Source organism: Semicossyphus pulcher, unplaced genomic scaffold (assembly GCF_022749685.1).
Source record: "Semicossyphus pulcher isolate SPU_LCO1_2020_fin unplaced genomic scaffold, fSemPul1.0.p SCAF_25, whole genome shotgun sequence".
NCBI classification, from domain to species: domain Eukaryota; kingdom Metazoa; phylum Chordata; class Actinopteri; order Labriformes; family Labridae; genus Semicossyphus; species Semicossyphus pulcher.
Genome location: NW_027211699.1, coordinates 4,629,256 through 4,655,085, shown reverse-complemented (window position 1 = coordinate 4,655,085; position 25,830 = coordinate 4,629,256). Strand labels below are relative to the sequence as shown.

The 25,830-nt window shown below is 41.3% G+C and overlaps 1 protein-coding gene across 2 annotated transcripts; it reads right to left on the bottom strand.

Annotated features, from left to right (window-relative positions):
* Window positions 1–3,382: 3,382 nt before the first annotated feature.
* Window positions 3,383–24,907, bottom strand: ciita (class II, major histocompatibility complex, transactivator). Of its 2 annotated transcripts, none has more exons than XM_069676379.1 (22): window positions 24,135–24,907; window positions 16,589–16,651; window positions 15,631–15,675; window positions 15,484–15,543; window positions 14,470–14,574; window positions 14,284–14,349; window positions 12,377–12,424; window positions 11,512–11,718; window positions 10,930–10,980; window positions 10,666–10,779; window positions 10,516–10,575; window positions 10,196–10,413; window positions 8,735–10,047; window positions 7,995–8,531; window positions 5,362–5,541; window positions 5,208–5,279; window positions 5,046–5,126; window positions 4,862–4,945; window positions 4,541–4,624; window positions 4,345–4,428; window positions 4,108–4,191; window positions 3,383–3,996 (listed from the first exon to the last, which is right to left on the bottom strand). In XM_069676379.1, exons 1-22 carry the CDS (start codon window positions 24,877–24,879, stop codon window positions 3,921–3,923), a joined length of 4,377 nt encoding a protein of 1,458 aa, XP_069532480.1. In that variant the 5' UTR covers window positions 24,880–24,907; the 3' UTR covers window positions 3,383–3,920. The 2 variants fall into 2 exon arrangements, with proteins under 2 accessions (XP_069532480.1, XP_069532481.1); XM_069676380.1 differs by lacking the exon at window positions 24,135–24,907 and adding an exon at window positions 20,622–20,778.
* Between the last annotated feature and the right edge of the window lie 923 nt (window positions 24,908–25,830).

Here is a 25,830-nt window from a genome sequence, read left to right as displayed (position 1 = left end):
ACGGATCGACACAGAGTTTATTTTCCAACATGTATTTAATAAACTTTGAGCAGACACAAGCCTCCTGCCTCTTAATTTCCAACCTATGTTTGAATAGATGAATGGCGATGCTGTTTTTTTTTAGAATTTAAGACTGTACTTTACCCAAACACACTCTTGGTGTCACTCTACATTTTGTCCACAAGAGAGCATCAGTGCGGCGCACAACAGCAGCAGCTTGGTGCAATGCTTTGATGCTGCTAGTACATGTTAGTCTTCAGATTTATTTAGAATCGGTGTCCCAACAAACAGGGGAACGTTCCCGGGACTTTTAAGGGACGTTAGTAACGTTCACAACGTTCTCCAGGGGACGGTTCGGGGACGTTATCGACGTCGCTAACGAGTTCTCGTTTGGTCCTTGTTCGGAATGAGACGTACAGGGGATGTTCGGGGGGCGTTCCCATTAGGTCCCCCGGATAACGTTCTCATTTGGTCAAGCTAAAACGTATTAAGGACGTCCCGTTATGCCCCCCCCCCATGACGTTATAATGGGGACGTTTATGTGACGTCTACAGGACTTTTATTCATGTTTTTTACATATTACGCCACACACGCGCAACACAGAGTAAAAAGACAGTTTTCAAGCTCAGTGGAAGTTAAAGATTTGTAACATCAGACTTTCACGCAGGGCTTGCTTCATTTTGACAAAAGAATTAAGATAAATGAAATTGGAAAATGTTTGTGACAATACCTCACAACTTAAATCTAAAATGTAATCATTTTAAAGCCTAATAACCATAAAATTGAATTTTTGGACATTTTAAAAGACCTGTAGACACCCTGACGAGGCTTCTCATATTACTTAGTTTTTTAAAATAAGTTTTCAACAGTTTAGTGCATGATCAAGTTGGAACAGTCAACCCAATCTATATATACTACTATTATCGACACAACTACATTAACACAGTAAATCTACGACTTTAATGTTTTAAGGTTTGTTTAATTCATGATGACGTGTTCTGCATGTTCTAATATATGCAGTGGAGTTACACTCACCAGTGAGATAATGTTGCCCAGTCACTCCCCATACTGCTGTGACAAACAACAATTCAGAGGCACACTGCATAACCAAAACAAAGGTTACATTGCTATTCTTTTCACTTTTGGCTTCTTTTTTTTCATCACAAAAACACAGACATTGGAACGTTTTTATTCAATAAATTAATTATTATTAATAAATTGTTTTTCTTGCTTTACAGCTGATTTGGGAACATCAGAAGGTAAATAAAAATGTGCTATGAAAACAAAAAAAGTTAAAATCTGTTTATATGCTCTTATCGGATTTCATTGTTTTCTTTTGACTATATGACACAAATGAAATTATAGCTCGTCACCCCAATAAACAACATCTGGGTTTACAAGGGCTCCACAATGTGAGTATTGCTGTATCGAGACAGAAGATAATTAACTGTGATAAAAGAAAGTGTCTTTTTTTTGTTTTACTGCCTTTTTTTTGCAGTTGCTCCATCAAGTATTGACATATCGGACTTGCAAAGTAACATTACACAGTAGCATTACATAAATATTAAAAAATATGCACTCTATAGTTGGAAAATCTTACAATACAATATGGGTGGTTGAACACTTTACATCTGTTCTATTAGCATCAAACATGCACCAAGGCCCAAACTCTGGTATGGAATTTAAATGATAATTTACTCTTCAATTTATATTCACATTAATTCCTTCTGTTAATATATTTGTAATCCCTACAGGCAGCAGTGTTCAGGAGTACCATCATTTCACACCACTATATTGTACCTTTATACTTCACAGAGGTTGTGAAGATGTTGGAAGGCTTTGAGCCGAGGATGTTCCTAAAGATGAGACACGACAGCAGAGTCAGAGACACCAGGCGGACGTCGGTGAGTCGATGCTGCAGGAGCCGTGTCAGACTGTAGAGGAGCTGGAGAGCCTGTGCGTCCGGATCAAAACCGAGCCTGCTTTCAGGAAGCAGAGAGTGAACGCGGTGACATTTTGTTTTGTGGTATTCTGACAAATGACACACCGCAGTAACAGATCTGTTGACTTCTACAGATTGAGTACCTCAGCCTGCAAGCTGGAGGGAGCCTGGGCGATGGTGTGAGGAGGATGCTTCGAAGAATTGGAAGCAACTCACTGTGGGGGGAATAAGGGAAGAAAGGGCTTGTAGAAACAAATTTTAGATTTTATAACAGCAACGACATGGCTATGGCACCATGAAATAGTTTTCTCTTGGTCTAATTCACTATTATTCGGAGGCTCCACTTGTTTCATGCCATGTCAATTCCCACACCCAATTTCATCTGTAAAAACGTATTGTCTCAGTGCTACTGAACATTTTGGCAGCTTAAAGAGCGAGCCACTTCAGTAGAAACTGCAGCACCGTCAAAATCGACACCATTACATTATACTTTAAAATGAAATACAACAAGGACAATTACTAATCACTTTGGACAGAGGGAAATGTCCCACATTCACTGAAAAACTCCATAAAAGAGCAAAACTTGGGCCCAGCTTCAAACAAGAGGTCCTGGGTGGAATTATTAGGCTGTCACTTGTGTTCTATCTTAATCAATAAAAAGTAGCTGGGTACAAATCTCATGTTTGATGCTATTTTTCAACGGATAAAACTTGCAAAATGACATTGTCCAGTTTGGAAGCAGTCAATGTAGAAACAGTGAAAGCTGTGGAAGATTATTATTACCTGAATCTGCAGCTACAGATCTTTAAAGTGTCTTTTAGTTCCTTCTTAAAGCTCCTGTGAGGAGTTTTTCTCTGGTTATGAAACAGACTGAAATTAATTCTGATGACTACAAAAGCAAACCAGAACATCAGCGACAAGATTGATTATTTCAAAATAGTTATTTTAATGCCTGAAACTGCTGGTGGGGGGGTAGGTGTCAGACGAAGCGATTAACTGCACGCTGCGTTTGTTTACATTTTCAGGGCAAAATTTAAAGTGAGTGATACACATGACTGTTAAAGAAAGCAGGATGAGATTTTTTGTTAGGCACCTACAGGACAAAATCAGAGAAGGGATAAGAGGTACGGCTTTGTCCACAGGGGGCGCCAAAATCAACACAAACTAAAAGTTCCTCGCAGGAGCGTTAAATCCGAATGATGTAAATTCAGTCTTCCTCTGTGCAGTCGTAACATTTTGACAGGAAAAAAAAAAAATGCAAAGTTGTGACACCTTACAACTGTTAAAGGTTGTTTTGCGTCTAAACAGAGAACAGAAACCTGCTGGGAAGGAAGTGAAAAGAAGCTGTTAATAAAGTGGCATCCTGAAATAGTAAACACGCCTTGAGATGACTGTTAAATAACAGAGAAAAAACACGTACCTGGTTTTGATATGAAACAATTTTATTTACATTAAAGTGCCAGCTGTTTGATAAGCAGTCCATAGAAGAAATGCAAACAAATATACTGATTTGGTCACAAAGAAAATACATCAAATAGAAAAAATTAGACATAAATGTTTAAAAGTCAAATTCTAAATCGAGTCGACGTCTTTGAAAGCAGCAATGAATGTTCTATGTTTGTTCTGTTTTAGTGCCTTTTGCATTCAAGCTATAGAGAACATATTGTGTAGTGTAAACATGTTTAACTAGAAGGGTCCTGGTTCGAATCCCAGCTCAGGAGTAGTGGACCTTTCCGTGTGGAGTGTGCATGTTGTTCCTGTGCATGTGTGGGTTCCCTCCAGCTTCCTCCCACAGTCCATAGACATGCTCGTTAAGTTCATTGGTGACTATAAAATTGTGTGAGTGTGATTGTGCGCATCTTTATGTATCAGCCCTGACTGGCGAGCAGTCCAGAATGTACCCCGCCTCCCGCCCAATGACAATTGGGATAGGCTCCAGCCCCATTCGCGACCCTGAACAGGATGGATTGATGTAGTTCTAATGCCACTCGATCCTGTTGTCCTGCTGCTGAAGTCTCTCAAACACTCCGTATGGAATACACTGGTTCCACATCCTGGGATGAGATGAAAACAAGACGCAGCACAAAGCAAGGTCAGAAAAGTTTTGGGGTACATTTGAAAGATATTACACGGTGATGATACACAAACAAACAAGGTTTACTCACCTCAAAGTCTTCATCTTTCTACAGCTCCTCAGACTGGCTCCCAGGCTCTGTGCCCCAACGTCTGTCAGCTTGTTATACTTCACACTGTCAAACAGAACCCAAACAGTTAGCGCTTTTAATGTCTTAACAAAGAGTGCTTCTGTATCTCCTGCGGGTGACGATTCCACGTTAAACACATGCTTTTATCAGCTCAATACACACAGAAATGTCTCGAAAATGAGCGGTATGTAGTCTTACTCCAGTTCGGTGAGGGACGACATGTGTGGGAGGACGGCTGCTAGACTCTCTGCCCCTTCATCAGAAATCACATTACTGTAGAGGCTGGAAAAAACAAAGGGAGGAAAAGGGAAGTGAAAATGTGTGGTTCTAAACTGTGAGCCATTTTTGGGTGTTGTTGTGTGGGTATTCATGTGTGTGTGTTCCGATTATATACCTTAAACAGTGCAGTTTGGGCAGATCCCTCAAAGTCGTTGCCAGTCTCTTCACCCCCTGGTCTCCGATACAATTCTGAGACAGACTGAAAACCAGAAAGGATCAGTTAAAACAGCTATTTCATAACAGAGCAGTTCTCGATAATACTTATTATTTCTCAACATTACTCCACCCATGACCAGGCGTTTGGCAACAGTGGCAAGGAAATCTTTTATCAGGCAGAAACCTAGGGCACAACTGGACTCGCCAACTGCCTCGGCTCAGTTGGGGTTCAAATATTTAACATTTTATAATATCCCAGCCTTGGAAAAGACCTACTCACTTGAGTATCTCCAGGTAACAGTGTGAGACCAAAGCGTCCGCCAATATGTCTGCTCCTTTGTCCCCTATTTTACTGTTTTCTAGACTGAATAAGAGAGAGAGAGCTTCTGTTAGACACTATAAACAAATGTATAAATGCAAAGAAATTGATGCACTGAAAGAGAACTAGAAGTGTGTATATTTACTCCAGGTGCTGTAGGTTTTGTAGACCTGGCAGGAGCTCCCACAGCTTGGGAAGGGCCAGGCGACCATTCTCTGGGCCAAGCCTAGAGGGAAAGACAATTTCATTATCATCTTTATCACAATCCTCATCATAAATTAAAATGACAATATCAGATGCTACTCACTCAAACTCCAGCTTGTGTAGCTCTTTGACAGCTGGAACTCCTTCTGCTAAGATGGATTCTGATTGGCTGGAACTACAAGAAAACACGCTCTTCAGCAGCCAGACACGTAAGAGTTTACATGTTGTGTTATCTACATGCGTATGTGGTGTATTACCTGTCTGACAGCCTCTTGTGCACATGTATGTTCACCAGCTTAGCCAGGTGCTCTATGTGACACACCTGTGTGGCTTTCAGAGGGTGGATCTTGAATTTGGAAACTGCTCCTTGTAGGAGCCCCTCTTCACCCGTCTGCTCAAGCTGCTCCCATAATGTGATGACATCAGCAATGCATGCCCTAAAAGACACCAAAAGGTGACATTGGTATCAACGAAATATCATATCACACTGATGAAGGATTACATAGCCCACTTTAAGCAAATCAAGCTAACTTAAATTCAGTTAAGCTTAATGTTTCAATTGGCACTTAGCAAGTTAGTAAATAGGGATTCTTAGTCTTTTCTAAACTATGGGGCTTAAATGTTGGCAGAAGTAGAGCAAGCAAGCTTTCTTCATCAAGCAGCTGACTGGCCGGAGCTAGCTAAGGCTGCTATTATAAGTACTAAAAGGAAAAAGGCGAGACAAGATTAATTATTTCTACTAACTGCTAAGCTAACACAAAGCACACAGCTTTTTGTCAGCTCAGCAGCTAACACAGCTAACACACTTTTACTTTTAATGTTGGAAGGGTAATGGCTTTTAGGATAAGGACTCACGGATGTGTTTGGAAACACTATCTTTTCTTATGTTAGCTCGAGTTGATGGAGTAAATATTAATGTTAGGCTTGTTAGCTTGAACTGATAAAGGACTGAGATGCTAATGTTAGGCTTGTTAGCTTGAACTGATCCAGGACTGAGATGCTAATGTTAGGCTTGTTAGCTTGAACTGATCCAAGGACTGAGATGCTAATGTTAGGCTTGTTAGCTTGAACTGATCCAGGACTGAGATGCTAATGTTAGGCTTGTTAGCTTGATCTGATCCAGGACTGAGATGCTAATGTTAGGCTTGTTAGTTTGATCTGATCCAGGACTGAGATGCTAATGTTAGGCTTGTTAGCTTGACCTGATCCAGGACTGAGATGCTATTGTTAGGCTTGTTAGCTTGAACTGATCAAGGACTGAGATGCTAACTTTAGGCTTGTTAGCTTGAACTGATCCAGGACTGAGATGCTAATGTTAGGCTTGTTAGCTTGAACTGATCCAAGGCTGAGATGCTATTGTTAGGCTTGTTAGCTTGAACTGATCCAGGACTGAGATGCTAATGTTAGGCTTGTTAGCTTGAAGTGATCAAGGACTGAGATGCTAATGTTAGGCTTGTTAGCTTGAACTGATAAAGGACTGAGATGCTAATGTTAGGCTTGTTAGCTTGAACTGATCCAGGACTGAGATGCCAACGTTAGGCTTGTTAGCTTGAACTGATCCAGGACTGAGATGCTAATGTCAGGCTTGTTAGCTTGAACTGATCCAGGACTGAGATGCCAACGTTAGGCTTGTTAGCTTGAACTGATAAAGGACTGAGATGCTAATGTTAGGCTTGTTAGCTTGAACTGATCCAGGACTGAGATGCCAACGTTAGGCTTGTTAGCTTGAACTGATCCAGGACTGAGATGCTAATGTTAGGCTTGTTAGCTTGAACTGATCCAAGGCTGAGATGCTATTGTTAGGCTTGTTAGCTTGAACTGATCCAGGACTGAGATGCTAATGTTAGGCTTGTTAGCTTGAAGTGATCAAGGACTGAGATGCTAATGTTAGGCTTGTTAGCTTGAACTGATCAAGGACTGAGATGCTAATGTTAGGCTTGTTAGCTTGATCTGATCCAGGACTGAGATGCTAATGTCAGGCTTGTTAGCTTGAACTGATCAAGGAGTGAGATGCTAACGTTAGGCTTGTTAGCTTGAACTGATCAAAGACTGAGATGCTAATGGTAGGCTTGTTAGCTTGAACTGATCCAGAACTGAGATGCTAATGTTAGGCTTGTTAGCTTGAACTGATCAAAGACTGAGATGCTAATGTCAGGCTTGTTAGCTTGAACTGATCAAAGACTGAGATGCTAATGTTAGGCTTGTTAGCTTGAACTGATCCAGGACTGAGATGCTAATGTTAGGCTTGTTAGCTTGAACTGATCCAGGACTGAGATGCTAATGTCAGGCTTGTTAGCTTGAACTGATCAAAGACTGAGATGCTAATGTTAGGCTTGTTAGCTTGATCTGATCCAGGACTGAGATGCTAATGTTAGGCTTGTTAGCTTGAACTGATCAAAGACTGAGATGCTAATGTTAGGCTTGTTAGCTTGATCTGATCAAGGAGTGAGATGCTAATGTTAGGTCTGTTAGCTTGAACTGATCCAGGACTGAGATGCTAATGTTAGGTCTGTTAGCTTGAACTAATTAGCTAGTTTCCAGGATTAGCTTACACCCATTCTGTGGAAATACTACACTGGTAGTTGTGAATGGGGCTTTGTTCTTTAACCATACTGGGGATAGTAAATTATGTAGCTTTTGGCCTTAGAAGGTACACATTTAGTACTCTAGGTAGTAAGCTAGTTTGATAGATATTTTTAAAAGTTGCATCAAAGGATATAAATGCACAGTTTGTTTTATTCATTTGGACTGGGAAAGCAATAAAACCATACCACTTCACTCTAAAACATTCAAATGATTGACAGATCTGGGGTCGTTTACGCTGTGAATGAGCGAGGTTTAACCCACTCAGTGGAAAGCAGGTTTTTAAATTGTTGATTGTAAACTGTACCTGTATGTGTTGATGTTGTTGAGCCCTACCAGAGCTCTCAGCCCAGAGATCTGTATCCCAGAATCCTCCAGATCCAAACAGAAACGTCTACCTTCAGATCCGCCCCTTTCCAGAACGTTCTGCACAGTGAACACGTCCGACGGGTTGAGCGGAACTCCATGAAACGTGAGGACTTCTGGAAGATGCACTGCCAGGTGAGCAACTAATGGTGTGTTGTCACTGTCCCTGCTGTCGCCACTATGTGTGGAGCTTGCCTCATAAACATAGTGACAAGCCTCCAGAACCTGGGCAGAGCTCAAGTCCCCATAAGAGAGACTTTCAAGGTGTTTTGTACATAAAGCCTGCTTGCTTTCCACCATATCTCCAAAGACTTTTTCAGTGTATGAGTGAAGTCTCTGCAGCGCTGTTCTGTTGTGGAACAAGAGCCCAACTGCAAACCGTTGAGTGAGCTCGAGCTCCTCTCTTTGAAGTCGCCGACGCCCCTTTGGGCCTGGCTGGAAAGGGAGGGTCTGGAGAAAAGCCCGGTCTGTTACAGTCCTGGAGAAACAAAAACAGAAAAAGAGTTGGGAAATTCCAAAAGGGTAGGGCATTGAAAGTGAAAGAAAGAATCTGCCTTCCGGTGTAAAGGCATTTGTTGTTTCATTTTTGTTCTAACAATGGTCATAGAGTTCATCCAACTTTATTCACATCTTGACTAGTTCTTCAATTAATGATAACAGTCAATAGTCAAGACACTTTACCTTGACAGAGACAAATGGACCCCAGCCAGGTAACTCTGAAGGACCCGGTTTGCCCAAACAAGGATGAGATCATCATGGGCATCAGAATTTTCCGTCTTTTCTCCTCCTCCAGTTTCTTCTCCTTTCTCTCCTCCTTTTTCCTCTTTTTCATCAGTTGAGACAACTTCCCTCCTCCTCAGGTGGTAAAAAAGGAAGAGCCCTGTCCTATGGCCGAATGCCTTCAGTTTGGCAGATATTGTCCGTCCTGTGGGGAGGATGGAGGAGCTTGCTTTGACCCCCTCCCAAGCCAAAGAACTCAGCTGGAGCAGCAAGTCTCTCTCCTCAATTTTATCTGCTTCCCCATCATCACTTTTGATCTCTTCATCTTTTTTCCCCCGTTTTTTTGCCCTGCTTCGTTGGGTGTAAGAGCGAGTGCGACCTTGTGACCTGGAACGAGTATTTCTTTGATGACTTTTTTGTTGGGAACTACTTGAGATATGTGACTGGGTTTCTTCAACGGATGGCACAGATATTTGTGTGTGATCTTCAGCCTCTGAGTGAGTGCTCCCACTGTCCTTTTTCATTTTCAACCGAAGCACTTGATGGCAGAGCCCGGTCAAAGTTCTGGGTAGTTCCTCCAAACTTTTGGCCTGGTCTAAAACCAAGCAGACCAACCGACATAGTCCTGGGTTCCAGCAGAGGAGATGTAGATAGCTGCACTTTTTTAAGTAGTCCAAAGCAGATTCTCTGTGGGCAGGATCAGTAAAGTACCTGGACAAATATGTCTCTACATCTATGGGGGTGAAGCCACACACCTCCAAAAGGCAGTCCGCTCGTCGTAGTAACTGGCTGGCAGCGCCTCTTGGTCGGTTAGAAAGCAGAAGAGTGCAGCCTGGAAGGAGGACCCTCTGAAGTACAGCAGAGTATAACTGTTTCACTGTGTAGTTCTGTGCTTTACTGTCCTTCTGCAATGACGCTACCAAGTCTTTTTCCTGAGTCTGGAGTAAAGTTTCATAGTCCCGAACCTCGTCAAACCCATCAAATATGATGAGCACTCGCTTAGGGGCAGCAAGGATTTGATCGTACACTGCGTCAGGGTCCGTGCAGGAGGAGGAAAAGGAGGAGTGGTTTAAGAGGAGAGTTTGAAGGCTATACTGTGCTTCCTTTAAAGTGAGAGCTTTGAAATCTAATAAGAAGACAAAGTCAAACTGTGGGATGCAGTCTTTGGACCAGTCAAGACACAGTTTCCTGATCAGGGTGGTTTTTCCCATGCCAGTATTGCCAAGTAGCAGTATGTAGCGTTTGGGCTTGTCTCCATTTAAGCCTTCGAAGATCTAAGTGAAAAAGGATAAACGGGTAAGTAAGTTGCAGCCAGCGATTTCAGCAATGTTTTTGATCCTTCACTTGAAATACGCAGCTTTTTAGTATCAAATTTTCCTGTGTTCAAAAAGCACATCACTAGATGAAAAGTAAAACTCTCACCTGACTCCGCCCCAACAAGCTTTTTTGCCGATCTGTGTCTCCCATGATGACCATCTCCTTGTCCAGGAATTTGTTTGATTGTTTCCCAGAGTGTAGAATCTGTCTCTGGCTCACTTGCACATCCACATAATGAGAGGTCAGGCCAAGGCCCGCCTCCATATCCTGGCAGGTTTGACTCATGTGGGCTTTGGCTTCCTGAATATAGTCCTTTACAAGCTCTGAAATTAAAAACAGCTGAATTATGAACAGCTTCCCTAGAATTTGTACTTCCAGAAAATAGATCACAGCCAAAGAAAGGAGTAAAGCATGTGGTAACTTACCAGGAATATCAAGGACTGTGGGGGACTGAGGTAGAGCTGATTCCTTGGAAGCAGACAGCTCTGAAATGCAGCATGTCATGATACTTAATAACTCTACAAGGAAATCTATGTATCAAAAGAGAGAATGTTAAATGACTGATTCATACAAACCATTGCTGGGGGAGAGGGGTGAAGCAATAGGGGGGGACATGGCTTTGCTTGCAGTGTCTGACAAAGATCCTGGTGGAGACGAGCTCATTTGGACTGGCACTACCGCACCGTCCACTACAAACGTAAGAGAATAAACAATAACAGGCCTGTTTTTACACATAAAGCAGTTGCAGACAGTGTTTGCCATTTTGTTGCCTAAAGGGCGGAACTAAAACTGTAAATGTGGAACCAAAAATTGCCAGCACTGCCAGCTCGAGATCTCACCTGGAGATAGGGGTGGCACTTGACGTTTGCAGGGTGGTGATGTTGCAGGAACTACATGGAAATGCAATAAACAGACATATATGAGAGGGCAAGGCAAGAACAGAGGCTGGAACAGGTTCACGTTTAATTGCGATCTGTGGATGTGGCTTTTAATACAACCACTGGAATTTGCCACAATTTTCAAATCCTACAAACAAATTGGGACCGAGGACTGAGCCGTGTGGAACTCCAGATACATAATTACAAAGTAGTTACCACTCTATTGAGAAGAAATACATGCTTAATTGTGTTAAAGGTGGCATAAGAAGAAGCTATGGGACCAGGACTAACATTTTGGTAGAAAATGTATTGAGATGAGGGTAAAAGATGGCTGGTGGACTACTTTTTTCAATTATTTTACACTCAAACCGAAGATCTGGTACAGGACTGTATGAAGGATGCTTAGTATTCAAAACCTGAAAACTATATGCTTTACAGGGTGAATACATTGGTAGTATGTTGGTTTGTTAGGTACCAGTGGTACCAGTGGTACCAGTGGTACCTAACAAACTGGTAATTCAGTTTATTACGTAGTTTACTCACCAAATATGTATGTAGGTGTAGCAGCTGTATTCGGGAGTGGCAGTCCTATAACTGGAGGAGAGAGATTCACTGTCCGAACAACATGATAACCTGGAGCATCTGGGATGGTGATAAACTGAATTGAGGGATGGAGGTGAAGGATTCTTTGTGGAGTGGTGGAGAAGCCGACTCTCTCTGCTGAACTCGGCTCTGATCCCGTGTCAGTGCCTGCGAAAGAAGTAGGGGGGACAACATCCCTATCATTCTTTGCCTACAAGTTTTGTTAACCTTGAGGGTATCAAAAAGGGAGGTTGAACAGGAAAATAAGCTGATACTTCAGTTCCCAACAACATAAAAAGGGTTTTGAGGGTAAAATATTTTAGTATGTAAAACATATCAACACCTTCTCGGACAAGAATTGTATTCATACTGAGAATTAAATCGGGTATTCAAAAAGCGTCAAACTGATCTGAGGAAGTTGAAGTGTGAGTTCTTCTTCTGGTTTATTAATCTGACCTCTTATCTCATGACTTCAAAATAAAACTTCCTGTTTTGTAAAAATAAAAACCATAGCCAACCAACATCCATGTCACACAACAGTCTAATTTTACCTAAGTAGTGTCACAAGGTTTGCTTGTATGTAAAATGCAATTTTATTTGTATAGTAAACAGTTTTGGTCTGCTACAAATACCAGCTTTCGTATAACATCTTTCTGCTTCATATTGCGTTAGCATATTACTGTGCACTGTAGTAGCTTACTGTAGCTGTTAACCATCCTAATTTCTTGCAGTAGTTTTCCTGTCTTTAAATCCCAGTTACTTGAATTTTTATCGATTTTAATCGCTAAGACAGACACATTTTTCTAACTGCGCCTTTATGACTCACCTTGGGTGACCGTTGACCCAGCCTCTGCCTCTATGGATTTTGGTCGTCCTGCAAGAGCAGAAGAACCGACATTAGAACATGGTTCTTATTAAGAATTAATTTGTCAAATGTTGTGATACAGTGTAAATAAGCAACGTTTTCATCAACACAAAGAATTGTTTTCCACACAGGGAGACATGCAGCTTATTCATTTAACACTGGTACAAGTTTGATACTTTTTAAGCAACATCACATAAGAGGGAGTGATGTTGTACTGAATATCAGCACTGCTGGGATTCGGGCCATATGCATGAGCTGGACTTTTGTTACCAAGCAACCCAAAAATTCTCTTGCACTGCTAATTTGTTTGTCTAAAAGTTAAACATCGGACAAAGTTAGACAGTGTGCGGGAGTTTACATTATTTTGTTAAACTTCCCTCTTATGTGATATTGCTTAGGTATCAAACTAATACCAGTGTTAAATTAATAAGCTGGAAAACAATTATTTACTACATAAGTGTTGATGTAAACATTGCGTAAGCGTTTTGTTTGACCTGTTCCTCTCCTACGCACCTGTTTTGAAACAGATGTGCAAAGCATTTTTCAACATTATGTCTAAAAGTGACCACCGAGCAGCTCCTTTGTATCATGTACATGTATCTGTTTGATTTAATTTATCATCAACCAGTGAAATAAGAGTCTGCTGTGAGATTCAGAGGTACCAGCTTGATTAATGTAGACACACGGTCTGCTGTGATGCTAATTTAAGGCCAGTTCAGATCAATGATTCGCAACTACACTTGATGCAACTGCCAAAAGAATCTCGACTACTGTTTGTAAACATTCTAAAACTGGGTCGTTCACATCAAAGCAACGCAACGCACACAGACACAGCTGACCATCTCCATAGCAACGACACACTGACGTACCCCACTACTTCTGTGTTAATACTATAACGTTAGTAAATACTATATAACGTTAGTATTGGGCCTAGGTTACATGAATTAACTAGCTGGATTTCTGTTATCGTTATAAAAAGAAGTGGATGACAGTGACATGCTGACAACGTTAGCTGTAACAACGCCAATTCATGCTGTTTCCTGATTGGCTGACGTGAAATAGCTACATCATTGTGTTCTAAAACTGCATTTGGAGATTTGACAAGTCAAATCTTCAGCAACTCCACGCAACGGCTTCAGACACTCTGTAACTAACCAGTTCACACCGCTGCAATTTTCTCTGCAACATTCTCAAACTGTTTTGTTGCGTTGCTAATCATTTATCTGCACTGGGCATAAGTCTATAGATCCTGTTTAGTACACACACACACACACACACACACACACACACACACACACACACACACACCAGTTCACACCGCTGCAATTTTCTCTGCAACATTCTAAAACTGTTTTGTTGCGTTGTGAATCATTGATCTGAACTGGGCTTAACCGTATTCAGAACATCTGGCTGAGGCGGAGTGATACACAGAGTGGAAAGTCCGAGTGATGTTGTTCTCTATATCAGCACTCATGGAATGCCTCTTGTCCAATCAGATTACTTGGTCGGAACTAACTGTTGTATGATGAGTATCAGCTGATATTGAAAATGATATATATCCCCAGAAGCAGCAGTCTGAGCATAAGTCATGTTGAAATGAAAGGACACTTCAAATTGAGCGAATTGAAAGATTTGTCAAAAGGAACACACCATTCTGTAAGCAATTTTTAACTAATTAGCAACTGATTATGTTAGCACTTGTCCCATCAGTACAGTTCTATAGTTTTATTGTTGTTGCTGAGTGAAAAATTTAAATGTAAGGATTCCTTTTATAAAACTTAATAACAATAACTTAACTTGTTAAGTTGAAGTCTTGCTAAGTGATTTTGACAGAAACAAATCAAAGCAAAAGGATTTGGATTGGTCACCTGCTGCTCTTCGCCTTTTTGGCCTTGATGGTGTGTTTTCATCTGTGCATCGTTTTAACCGGGGCACTGGGGAAGAAGCATATAGATAGAACATGTTAACCTGCTTCATAGGCAAGTAAATCTAACACACAACTCTGAAACACAACTGAACGGTTGGTGTGTTTCAGTTAGCGAATGGTTATCTACCTCTTGTACTTTTTCTCCTGTTGTCTGTTTTGTCTGTTCGCTGCTCCGTCTCTACCTGCTGGAGTCCGTCGTGGCTTGGCAGCTCTGTTGGCATGGGAGCGTCAACTGAAGTGCACGAAAGAGGAAGCAAAAGAGTCAGTCAAGCAACTAGTAAACACAGCTACCAAGAAATGTGGCTAAAATGCATGTTTTTCCAAACGTCATGAGGATTTGAAAGAAGGAAGTGGTAGACGAGGTAAAGCAAAAAGGAAACAGTGTGTTTTATTTACAGAGAAAATTGTTTCCTTATCTGTGTGCTTGGTTGGCATTGGCTTTGCGTCCTTGTGGTTTTTCTTATCTGATTTCGTAATTTAAAAAGTGAAAAGAGGGAATTTATAACCCCTCTCTTTGCCACAAAGTGGGCTTGCACGTTTGCTTCAGGTGACTAAAGTGGCAAAATAACAACAAAGCATTATTATTATTAATCCAATTAAGGAAATATTCTATCTTGGAACTTAAAACTTGTGCAGCATTTTATCCTGCAGAGTGACGTTACTTATGTTTGGGATCACTCCATGGACTCTGTATCTAACACAAGTTCATGTTAGGGGCCATGTTTTTTAAGGTTTCCCTCCTTAGTTGTAATATATAAGCAGTTGCAAAATCCATCCATCCATTATCTCCACCGCTTATCCTGTTCAGGGTCGCGGTGGGGCTGGAGCCTATCCCAGCTGTCATTGGGCGAGAGACAGGGTTACACCCTGGATTGATCGCCAGTCAATCGCAGGGTTGACACGCAGAGACAGACAACCTTTCACATGCTCATTCGCAATTTAGAGTGAACCTAACGAGCATGTCTTTGGACTGTGGGAGGAAGCCGGAGTACCCGCAGAGAACCCACGCATGCAAGGGGAAGAACATGCAAACTCCACACAGAAAGGCCCACTATGTCCAGGAACCTTCCAGCTGTGAGGCGACTAACCACCGCACCAACGTGCAGCCCCCAGTTGCAAAATGAGAGGAAGAAATACTTACTGCAGTTGTTTTGTTCGTCCCCGCCGTTAAGCCACGGATCACCAAACAGCACATCTGTATCTGAGTAAGAAAACGCATAGAGGACATTAGACCACCTTTGTGTTCAGACTGGAATATTAGCATTATTGAGTGTGTGTGTGTTCTTACCTATCGTCTTCAGGTAATCCTCACTTAAGAATTCAGATAAATCATCTAGAACACAAATAAGAGTTTTGCTTTCATTAACTTCAGCATACTTTAATTATACAGTGGCATTAAGTCCTACAAGACTCCATGTATAAAGCAACAGCTGCTACCTCCTTCCAGTGTAGTCTAACAGGATATCTGGTCTACTGTGCAGCCATGACCCTGACCCCGACATGCTGCTACAACTGTTAAAATTAATTGTCATAGTAAAAAAGGAAAATCCTTCTTTGTCATGGGGATAGGAGTGGTTACAGAGCCGGAGATCAACAACAAATGCCTTCTTTTAAGTATTACTGAGCACAAGCAATCAACGAATTAAAGAGATGTTCATCCCATATTAACCCCCAAAGAATATATATTTGTGATGTTACATTAGTTTAATAGAGTACAGTAAGAAGCATCCCATAGAGCTGCTATAGCGTACACGTATGCCTGCGGCCGAATCAAAGCCGTGCTGATATTCAGTATAACATCACAACCTCGAGTGTAACTATTATAAAACAGTTACACAAGCGGCAAATAGAAGTAAAAAGTAACAGTCAACAACAGAATATTTTTTGCTCCACTAACTCAAGTAGTTCCACAACTTTTGTTGCCAAGCATTGTCCTGCACTCTGTGTCTACAGGTTACCACAGATCAGCTGTTTTTGTCATGTACATTTATCTGTACATTTTAATTAACAATAAGAGTCTGCTGTGTGATTCAGAGCTACCAGCTTGGTTAATGTAGACACACACGGTCTCCTGTGATGTTAATTAACAGTATTCAGAACACGTGGCTGTGGCGGAGTGATACACAAAGTGAAAAGTCCCAGTGATGTTCTTCTCTGTATCAGCACTCATGGTATGCCTCTTGTCCAATCAGATTCCTTGGTCAGAAGTAACTGTTGTATACATGTAATCAAACACCAACACTAACCTGGTAGTTCTCCCAGGTCCGGACCGAATAACAGGTCCAGATCCACTTCCTGCATTGTGGCACCTGACACACACACACACACACACGCACACACACACACACGCACACGCACACACACACACACACACACACACACACACACACACACACACACACACAGAGAGAGGAAAAAAAGGATAAGTTAAGCAATTAAGAATTTGATGCATGCAGGCTGAAAGCATTGTAATGTGTTGAATGGGTTAGTTAGCTTTCTGTTGTTAAGGTCTGCACATGTTCCCACGCTGAGTCTCTGAATTTCCTCATTCTTCAGTGTCACGTAAATACAGCAGGGTTGATGTGGTTTGTGTGTGCCTGTGTCTTGCTAGGCATAAGGACGAGGTTGCATTGCATTGCACAACCAAAACAACAAGGAAATAATTCACAAAGTCATAAAAAATGACAAAAAGATATTGCCATTTATGTCACACTGAGGTGAATCACTCCTGGCAGAGAGTTTTCTGTTTATTGAGCTAATAGAGGAGTCAGGCTACATGAACAAAACATTGTTGAAGTCGTGTTAAATATAGCTCAGGGGTCAAATTAAGCTCTAAAAATGACTCTGAGTGCTGTTTTAAAAGGCCAGCTTAAACACACAAAACTAAAAGCTTACTTTCCACATTTATCGAGCGACTCACCCACATGAACAAGCTAACCTAACACTGCTTTATTTTCTCAGGCTCAGTCTAACTCTGCTTGTGTCTCTGTGTGAGTTTTATGTGTTTGTGGCGAAGGTGATGTTCTTCACCAACATAAAAACATTTATAGTGTTAGCTTGCCTCTCAATGACAGCTTGTGTCCAACTTATACAACTGATTTATTTCTTTATATCTCTTTTTTAATTTTATGTATACAGGCTGTACATGTGTCATGATACTATCCTGTTTGAAAGTAGGCACCATAAGAAGAATCATGTCTAAATTTGGTTTGCAAATTCAGCGTCGACACAGGAGGCTGCAAAAAATAAAAGACTTTGATAGTCAAATTTTTAGTTTTGAAGTTTGTACTTTTGATACTGTTATCAAATGATAATTATCTACTTGGTTAACATTACATAATAGGCTACAGGGTTAGACTTTGTACTGCGGGTTGTAAACTTTGTCTGCATAGTATTATTTTAGATATCGCTATACCGATTTAGACAACCCTAGTAATTCAGATGTCTGTCTGTCTTCTTCCTCTTGGTCAGATTCTGTAAGCTAACAATACAATAATGTAGCCTATTTTAGGACATATGTTCCTGCCTTCTTACAAATTCAACTGAGGCTAACATAAAGACAAAGCTATCCCTTACACAAAAGAAACCATTAACCGTATTCATACATACTAAAACCTGTAGAGTCAGAGAACAGCTGGTGTAAGCATTGGCACAAGCTAGATAATAGGCTATCAGCATTAGCTAGTAGGTAGTTGAAAGCTAATATTCATAATAATAATATAGTTTAAAACCAATTAGCTAGAGTCAAAATACAACTGTTGTTAGCATTCAGCTACTAGCTAGATAATATCAGCATTAGCTAGTAGATGGTTGAAAGATAATATTCATAATAAAAGAGTTTAAAACCAACAAGCTTGAGTCAAAATACAACTGTTGTTAGCATTCAGCTACTAGCTAGATAATATCAGCATTAGCTAGAAGATGGTTGAAAGCTAATATTCATAATAAAAGAGTTTAAAACTAATTAGCTAGAGTCAAAATACAACTGTTGTTAGCATTCAGCTGCAACCTAGATAATATCAGCATTAGCTAGTAGGTGGCTGAAAGATAATATTCATAATAATATAATTTAAAACCAATTAGCTAGAGTCAAAATACAACTGTTGTTAGCATTCAGCTGCAACCTAGATAATATCAGCATTAGCTAGTAGGTGGCTGAAAGATAATATTCATAATAAAAGTGTTTAAAACCAATTAGCTAGAGTCAAAATACAACTGTTGTTAGCATTCAGCTACTACCTAGATAATATCAGCATTAGCTAGTAGATGGCTGAAAGATAATATTCATAATAATATAGTTTAAAACCAATTAGCTAGAGTGAAAAAACAGCTGATGTTAGCAGCCCAACTGTCAACCCAAAAGTCAATCACTGCCAACATGGGTGAGTCAGTGGTTTGGACTTTTACCGTATGCCTAACCTTTTAGTAATGTTATAATTAGTTAGTGTTCTAGCCATGAAAATGCAGCCTTCAGTGTCGTGACTCTGATGGTGTCAGTACAGACTAGCCTACCTAGCCACACCTTGGGAGTCTTAACAGGCAACGATTTTAAATTGAGTCCAAGTATTGCTCTCTTTTTGTACACCCATATTTTTGTGTGAACACTGGGAAAAAAAGAGAAATAAAAGGTGAAAGTGAAGACAGAAGAAAAGACAACGCTTATCTTTATGACTCACTTCCTTATGTACAGTAAAACACTGAATCGTCTGATGACCAAATCCTGGCTGGGTCACACGTAGACAAAAGAAGAGTGACTGCTGTCTCTGAGGACACATTGGTTTCAGGGTGTTTTCTATAATTGGTAGAATGACAGTTAACTGTGTATTTCCCAGCCTGTCAAAAAAAAGCCCCCCAGAAGGTGTTTCTGAGAGTTCAAAACAACTACTAAATGGTGCTAATGATTTTCAGCCTACATTTCTCACTCTCTGGCATGCATTCTCACCACAGGGCTAACTGTAAAGAAAATGAATCAGTGTATCAAGACATCAAACTTTTGAAGCTCATGTCGGCTCGGGGTACAGATGGCTTCCTCTCCTGGCTGATACAATGGCAGTTAGGGTATATTCTCTCTGGCATTTTGGCAGCTTGCGAAAGACATGTTGCAGCGGGTTGTGTGGTTAGATGAGCGATAGCCTGGGCTGGTAAGGTGTAAGACTCTAAATTGATGGCCTCCATACGAGCAGTTTAGGCACATTCCTGCCAGATCAACACCACACCCTGCCTAAAAAAAGAACTCACCACAACTCTGACTGACCGGCAGTGTGGACTTTCGACTCGGATCTAAACTTGACATTGCTCATCAATAAATCTTGAATGTGCAAGACACTATGAAAGTTTAGACCCGGTTTCCTGTTAGACTGAGTATCTTGTCTGCAGTTGTGTATGTCCTGGTGAAGATGATGCACCAGTTGCTAATGTTATTTTAACCTGTTTATAAGCATGGAGACGACAATTGTCACTGGACAACAAGCAGAACAAAAAGCCTTTAGCTTTGAGGAACTTGCCAGCTAATTGCACCTTTTTGCACACTCACAGCAACCTCATGAATAAACCATTCATACATGCAGCACGACATGAAAAAATGTCAGAAAACAAAGAAAATCCTTCAATGATGCTAAATTATGAGCTTGAATGAGTCATGACATGACATGCGCTCTTATACACCCCTTATTGAAGCGTGCTCGGTGTTGCCAAAGCAGAGCCTTTAAAGCACTTGATTTTCATTCTCTGGAAGTCCCCTCAAAAACCAAACTTTCACCTTACCACGACCTCAGATCTCACTTTTGCTCAATGATTGGGGATTTATTGATGATTCGAGCCGCATTGAGACACTTACACGCGCGTGATGGAGTTTCGTTGCCTTATGATACGGGAGGTTTGGAGCGCAAATTGATACAAACCACCACTGTAAAAAGAAAGCAAAAGCCCAGATAAAACTAATATTGAAGTTTTTTTTCTGAAAATGTCAGATTAACATTAAATAGTTTAAAGACTTTTTAGACGTTTACCTGAGTTTAGGCGGATAACATAATGACGCAGGTCAGAGAGGAGAAAACAATTGCGCAGTTAAGAAAGAAGAAGGAAATACATTAATAATTATAAAAGAAAATGAAATAAATAAATAGCTCAAAAAACAGATTCATAAAAGAAAAGAAAATGAAATAAATAAATCAAAAACAAATATATAAAAGAAAACGAAATGCCCCAGACATATTTCCTCCTCACGCGTACGCGCTTTGGATAAACGCACACATGCATCAAAACCAAGATTGCATTTACCTGCACTGGATGCTGATCAGAAGATGAAGAACACCTGTTCTACTCTATATCCCCTGTGACACTCCTGGTCACTGTACCTCCATCAGGCGCTGCATCGATCCCAAGATGAGCTCAGTTTGAATACAGTGAAAGCGTAAGCCTGCAGTTTAGAATTAGTCTCAGTTTACTTTCACTTTGAAACACCCGCAGAGACGCCACGCCGAGGGGGGGCTAGATGCTAGTGAGAGGCAACAGCGGCAGTTTATTTCTGAGCTGAACTTTATTTCCGGTTTAGATCTGATACACTGCAGTGAAAAAGTTTCTAAAAGCTGCATCATAACTCCTCAGATGATTAGCCAGAGCAGGATAACACAGAGGTAGCTGGCCATTGATGTGATGGACAAGATTAATTCTGTTCTGCTTTGGATACTAATAATTTGCATGTAGTTAATTTTATTATTTTCACTGTCTTGAAAAAATGTGGCTTAAATATATCTCTTATAGACACATGACTACTCCTAACCCTCCTAATATCTGTGGTAACGCCTCTGCACACTTGGACCGAATATAGACTGAGGTTTCATGTCTTGAGTATAAGCAAACACGTTGCCTTCAGCCGTCCTTAAATTGTTCCTGTTTCAAAGTGCTTAAGTTGTAATATGAGAATCAGTACTACCTTTATTGATTCCACAGGGAAGTTAAAACATTGCTTAAAATCAACCATAGCGTCAGGGCTTTGTAAAAAATCACAGACACACACTCGCTGTGGACGAGGAAACGTGGTGAGTTTTGGCTGTTGTGGAAAGTACCTGTCCTACCTGTTTATCATTGCCAGATAATCTGTGCTTACATCACACATTCATCAACTATTAATCCCTGTTGGTCTACATCTTTCTTCTTTTAGTCATTTATTCAGAAAAAATGGGTGTGCCTGGACATGTATTGTACTTGATGTTAAGAACAAACAAAAGACTCCAGAAATATTTCCTACTCATGCGTACGCGCTTTGGATAAACGCACACATGCATCAAAACCAAGATTGCATTTACCTGCACTGGATGCTGCTCAGAAGATGAAGAACACCTGTTCTACTCTATATCCCCTGTGACACTCCTGGGCACTGTACCTCCATCAGCCGCTGCATCGATCCCAAGATGAGCTCAGTTTGCATACAGTCACAGTTTACTCAGTTTCTCAGTTTACCTTCACTTTGAACTACCCGCAGAGACGCCAAGCCGAGGTGGTCTAGATGCTAGTGAGAGGCAACAGCGGCAGTTTATTTCTGAGCTGAACTTTAGTTCTGGTTTAGATCTGATACACTGCAGTGAAAAAAATTCTAAAAGCTGCATCATAACTCCTCAAATGATTAGCCAGAGCAGGATAACACAGAGGTAGCTGGCCTCTAATATCTGTGGTAACGCCTCTGCACACTTGAGCCTAATATGGACTGAAAACAAGCTTCCGTTTCATACATATTCCTGCCAGGAATCAGTTGTTTTTATATTCTTTTAGTAATTTAGTTGAATTTGTGATTAAGTCTCAGTTATCTAAGGATATTAGCATCATTACTTGTACTGTATTATTGTTATTAGGGGTTCTACCAAGGTTGTCTTGTCTATGCCTAAGGTTTCATATGAGTATGAGCAAACACGTTGCCTTCAGCTGTCCTCGAAAGTGCTTAAATTGTAATATCAGAATCAGTATTGATTCCACAGGGAAGTTAACACATTTCTTAAAATCAACCATAGCGCCAAGACTTTGTAAAAATCGTACACTCGCTGTGGACGAGGAAACATGGGGAGTTTTGGCTGTTGTGGAAAGTACCTGTCCTACCTGTTTATCATTGCCAGATAATGTGTGCACACTCATCAACTATTAATCCCTGTTGGTCTACAGCTTTCTTTTTTTAGTTCTTTATTTAGAAAAAATGGGTGTGCCTGGACATGCATTGTACTTGTTGTTAAAGCTGTAAAAACAACTGAATTCGGAAGTGAATGCGGCAAATTAGAGCTAAATACTTTAAGAAGAATAATAATGAGCGTCGACTGGAAAGACGTTCCGAAGGTCAAACCCAACGACTAGCGTCAAGCCCATGTAATTGAGTCATATAACTCAACGACACCAAGCCTTGTTTTGGCAAAAACATTCTTGTCTTCTGATAAAACATTGTCATGATAACAGGTTGCCCATAGCAACATCCATCATGGCACGCCATTCACGCCAGCAGACACACAAAGGCAACCTCAAAGGCGACCTGAGATGCTCATTTACAGCCCTACTTTCTAATTCTGTGGGTCCAGTGTTTTGCCTTTATTAGATAGGACAGCTGAAGAGAGACAGGAAATGTGGGGAGGAGAGATTGGTGGACGGCATGCACCAAATGGTTACAGACCAGAAGTCGAAGCTGCCATCAGTGCGTGGACGACTGTAGCCTCTGTATATGTGCTCTACCAGCTGAGCTAAACCAGGCCCTGAGTCCAGTATATTAAGGCTCTGTAATTTTAGATCTAACTCCATACACTCTTGCCTGCTAATAGACTTAAGCTTTTTATTTGTGTTAGCTCATCCCTCCCGGGTGCCCGTTCCGGCATGCTTATTTTGTTTTTTTAGGGGGTGGGAAAGTCTCAAAATGAAACTGAAAATAAGGCACACCCTGATCACCAAACCCAGAACAATGGATCCTTGGCACAAACATGTGTGATACAGGTGGCAGTTGACTTTTTGGAGGAAGGCACGAAGGGGAAACAATAAGCACCTGCGGTCTTGGATGGAAAAGAAGGGTCTTTCAGTGCCATGGTATGCCTGTGCTAACATGAGATCCAGTCATAGACAATACTTAAAGGGAGGGGGCGGGGGGGTATTATGCAAATTTCAAACTTCACATTTCACACTGTGATACCTGTGGAGTAGCTCAGCATAATTTACAGTTAAAAAAACTCCCCGCCCCTACAAGCCTGCTTTCTTCTGATTGTCCAGCTCTCCGAAGCTTGCCATGGGGCACAATTCCTACCCTGTTACAGAGTTGATGGCAAAGAGTCGACTTCACTTTCTTGATTTGAAAGGAATGTCTGCTGCTCTTGGAAAAGTAAACACTGATGTCTTTCCTTCACAGACAAAGAAACTTTCTCCAAGACATTCTGAACCACCTTGACGAGCAGAGCCGTTGAGCAGACTGAGCTGCTGGGTGGGCGTGTCCGTGAACTGTGCCAGGGGCAGGAATTTGTGCTGTGTCTCAGGCAGATGCCCAAATATAGAGTTCCTCCACTTTGTTACATCACAAAGTGAAGCATCTGGAGAAGTCTATCTGAAGGCAAGCGTTCACAGCAGCGTGCAGACTGAGACTTTTTTAGCAGGGGATTACTCCAACATACTTTTACCTACAGATTTAAAACGTTTAGTCTGGACATCCAACATTGTAACATATATATATATATATGTCTTAAAATGTGAAACAGCATAATACCCCCTCTTTAAACCCCAGAGAGATCATGTTAAAGAAAACAGAGGGGCATGATATGATGAGTAGGAACTTACCCCAGTGTGAATCCGCCTTCTTGTCATCCACTTTTGTTTTGCCATCGGTGCAGCACAATTTTGTACTGTGAAGAGTCCTAGAAACATTTTCTGCATTACCTATTACACCTAACGTCATGCTAAGATCTGTGTGTGAGTAACATGAGATATCATGTGTGGTAGTTTGAGCGCCTCCAGGTGTACTGAGAGAAAAGCATTGCGCACTGTCAGGTTGTTTGTCTCCCATCGACCAGAGCAGGTCCTCTGTGGTGTCTGTTGTCCTGTCAGCTACTGAACAGACATTCAGAAGGTCCTCCCGCCTGTCTGTGATGTTTTTTGTGTCTGCAGATGCTTTCACAGGTGAGGTACAGCTCACCGACCCTGAGATGTCAAAAAGATCCTCGTTCCATCCAGTCGTCCCATCGCTTTCGTACGTAGAAAGTCCTTCGGTAAACCTTGTAATCTCTTCATCTGTGCATAAAAAGCTTTCAGCATACAAATCAAGAGTCCTGCAAGCGACTGCAAGTTCTGTCTCCTCTTCTATATTCAGAAAAGGACATTGTGGTTCAGTTCCTGTCTCTTTGTTTTCACTTGTTGCAAAGCCAGTCGCCATACGAGGAACCAGGGGCAGCAACATCCTCTGTCCTCGGTCCCAGTGCTGCCACAAAGGCACAGCTATCCTTCTAGCAGCCTGCTCTAACCACTCCTTCTCATCAGCAAAATTCCCCTTAACCATTCTTTCATTATCACTTACTGGTTCCTGCATTGTTTCTGTACTCCTCAGCAGTTTTGTCATTTCATCATCTAAGTTGCATTTGTAGTCTTGTACTATGGGTGCAGAAAAGAGCCTTTCATTGAGTTCATCACACGGAGGATGACATTGTGGCCAGGTCCTCGTGCAGTGGGGTTCATCCACTGATGACTCCGATCTCGTCTGATTGGGGTCACTTGCGGCAGATTCTCTTCTCTCTGATGACCCATATTTCCTCTCCTGGCTGACTTGACCTCGGTCGAGGTGCAAGTTAGTGGTAGATCCTTGAGAATTCATTCGATCAGATCCTGGTCGACGTGCTGCATCGCCCTCAGTAAGTCGGTGCGGACTCAAGCTCTTGCTGAAGGCCTCCGAGATGATCCGCTCCTTCACCAAACTCTTGAGCAGAGCTTGGATCTCAGCAGGAGAAGCCCAGGTCAGAGCCAGACGCACACTGTCCAGAACTTTCTCAAACTGGGCCATGGCCACAGCTCCTGCTCCCCCGACAATGATGTCTATCAATAGAGACAGCAACTAGTCTTAGGTTTCTCATGAGAGAAACAATGATTCTTGTTCAGGAGGCGTTCTGATTAAAAGAGGGAGGTGTTGTATGTGGTTGGAGGGGAGGTCAGATTGAAGAATTGTTTCATTGTTAGAGTGGGAATGTATGTGAGAGACGTCAATGACCTGTTTGCAGAATTATCATTTTTAGGAAGTGAGGATACATTATGCTTACAGACAAGACAAGATGGAAAGCTTTGTTTTTTTTTCATTTGAAAACTTCATAGAAAACTTTCATTAATCTAATAAGTTTTGTTTTGTGTTCATCAGTTTTGTTTGAATAATTTTGTTACTGAATGAAAAACTATTTGCACCAAATGACCGGCAGACCATGAGTCGAACCTGCGATCAGTGCGACAAGGACCGAAGCCCGCGTACTTGGGGGCCAGATTTTGAACATCTTGA

Excerpts from the sequence above, each read along its gene's own strand:
- ciita (XM_069676379.1), bottom strand. The coding sequence starts at position 24,879 with ATGCAGGAACCAGTAAGTGATAATGAAAGAATGGTTAAGGGGAATTTT. Across the intron at positions 15,676-16,588 it reads GGACCTGGGAGAACTACCAG|ATGATTTATCTGAATTCTTA; the intron begins GTTAGTGTTGGT and ends TTTGTGTTCTAG. Across the intron at positions 10,414-10,515 it reads CACAGTCCTTGATATTCCTG|AGCTTGTAAAGGACTATATT; the intron begins GTAAGTTACCAC and ends TTTTAATTTCAG.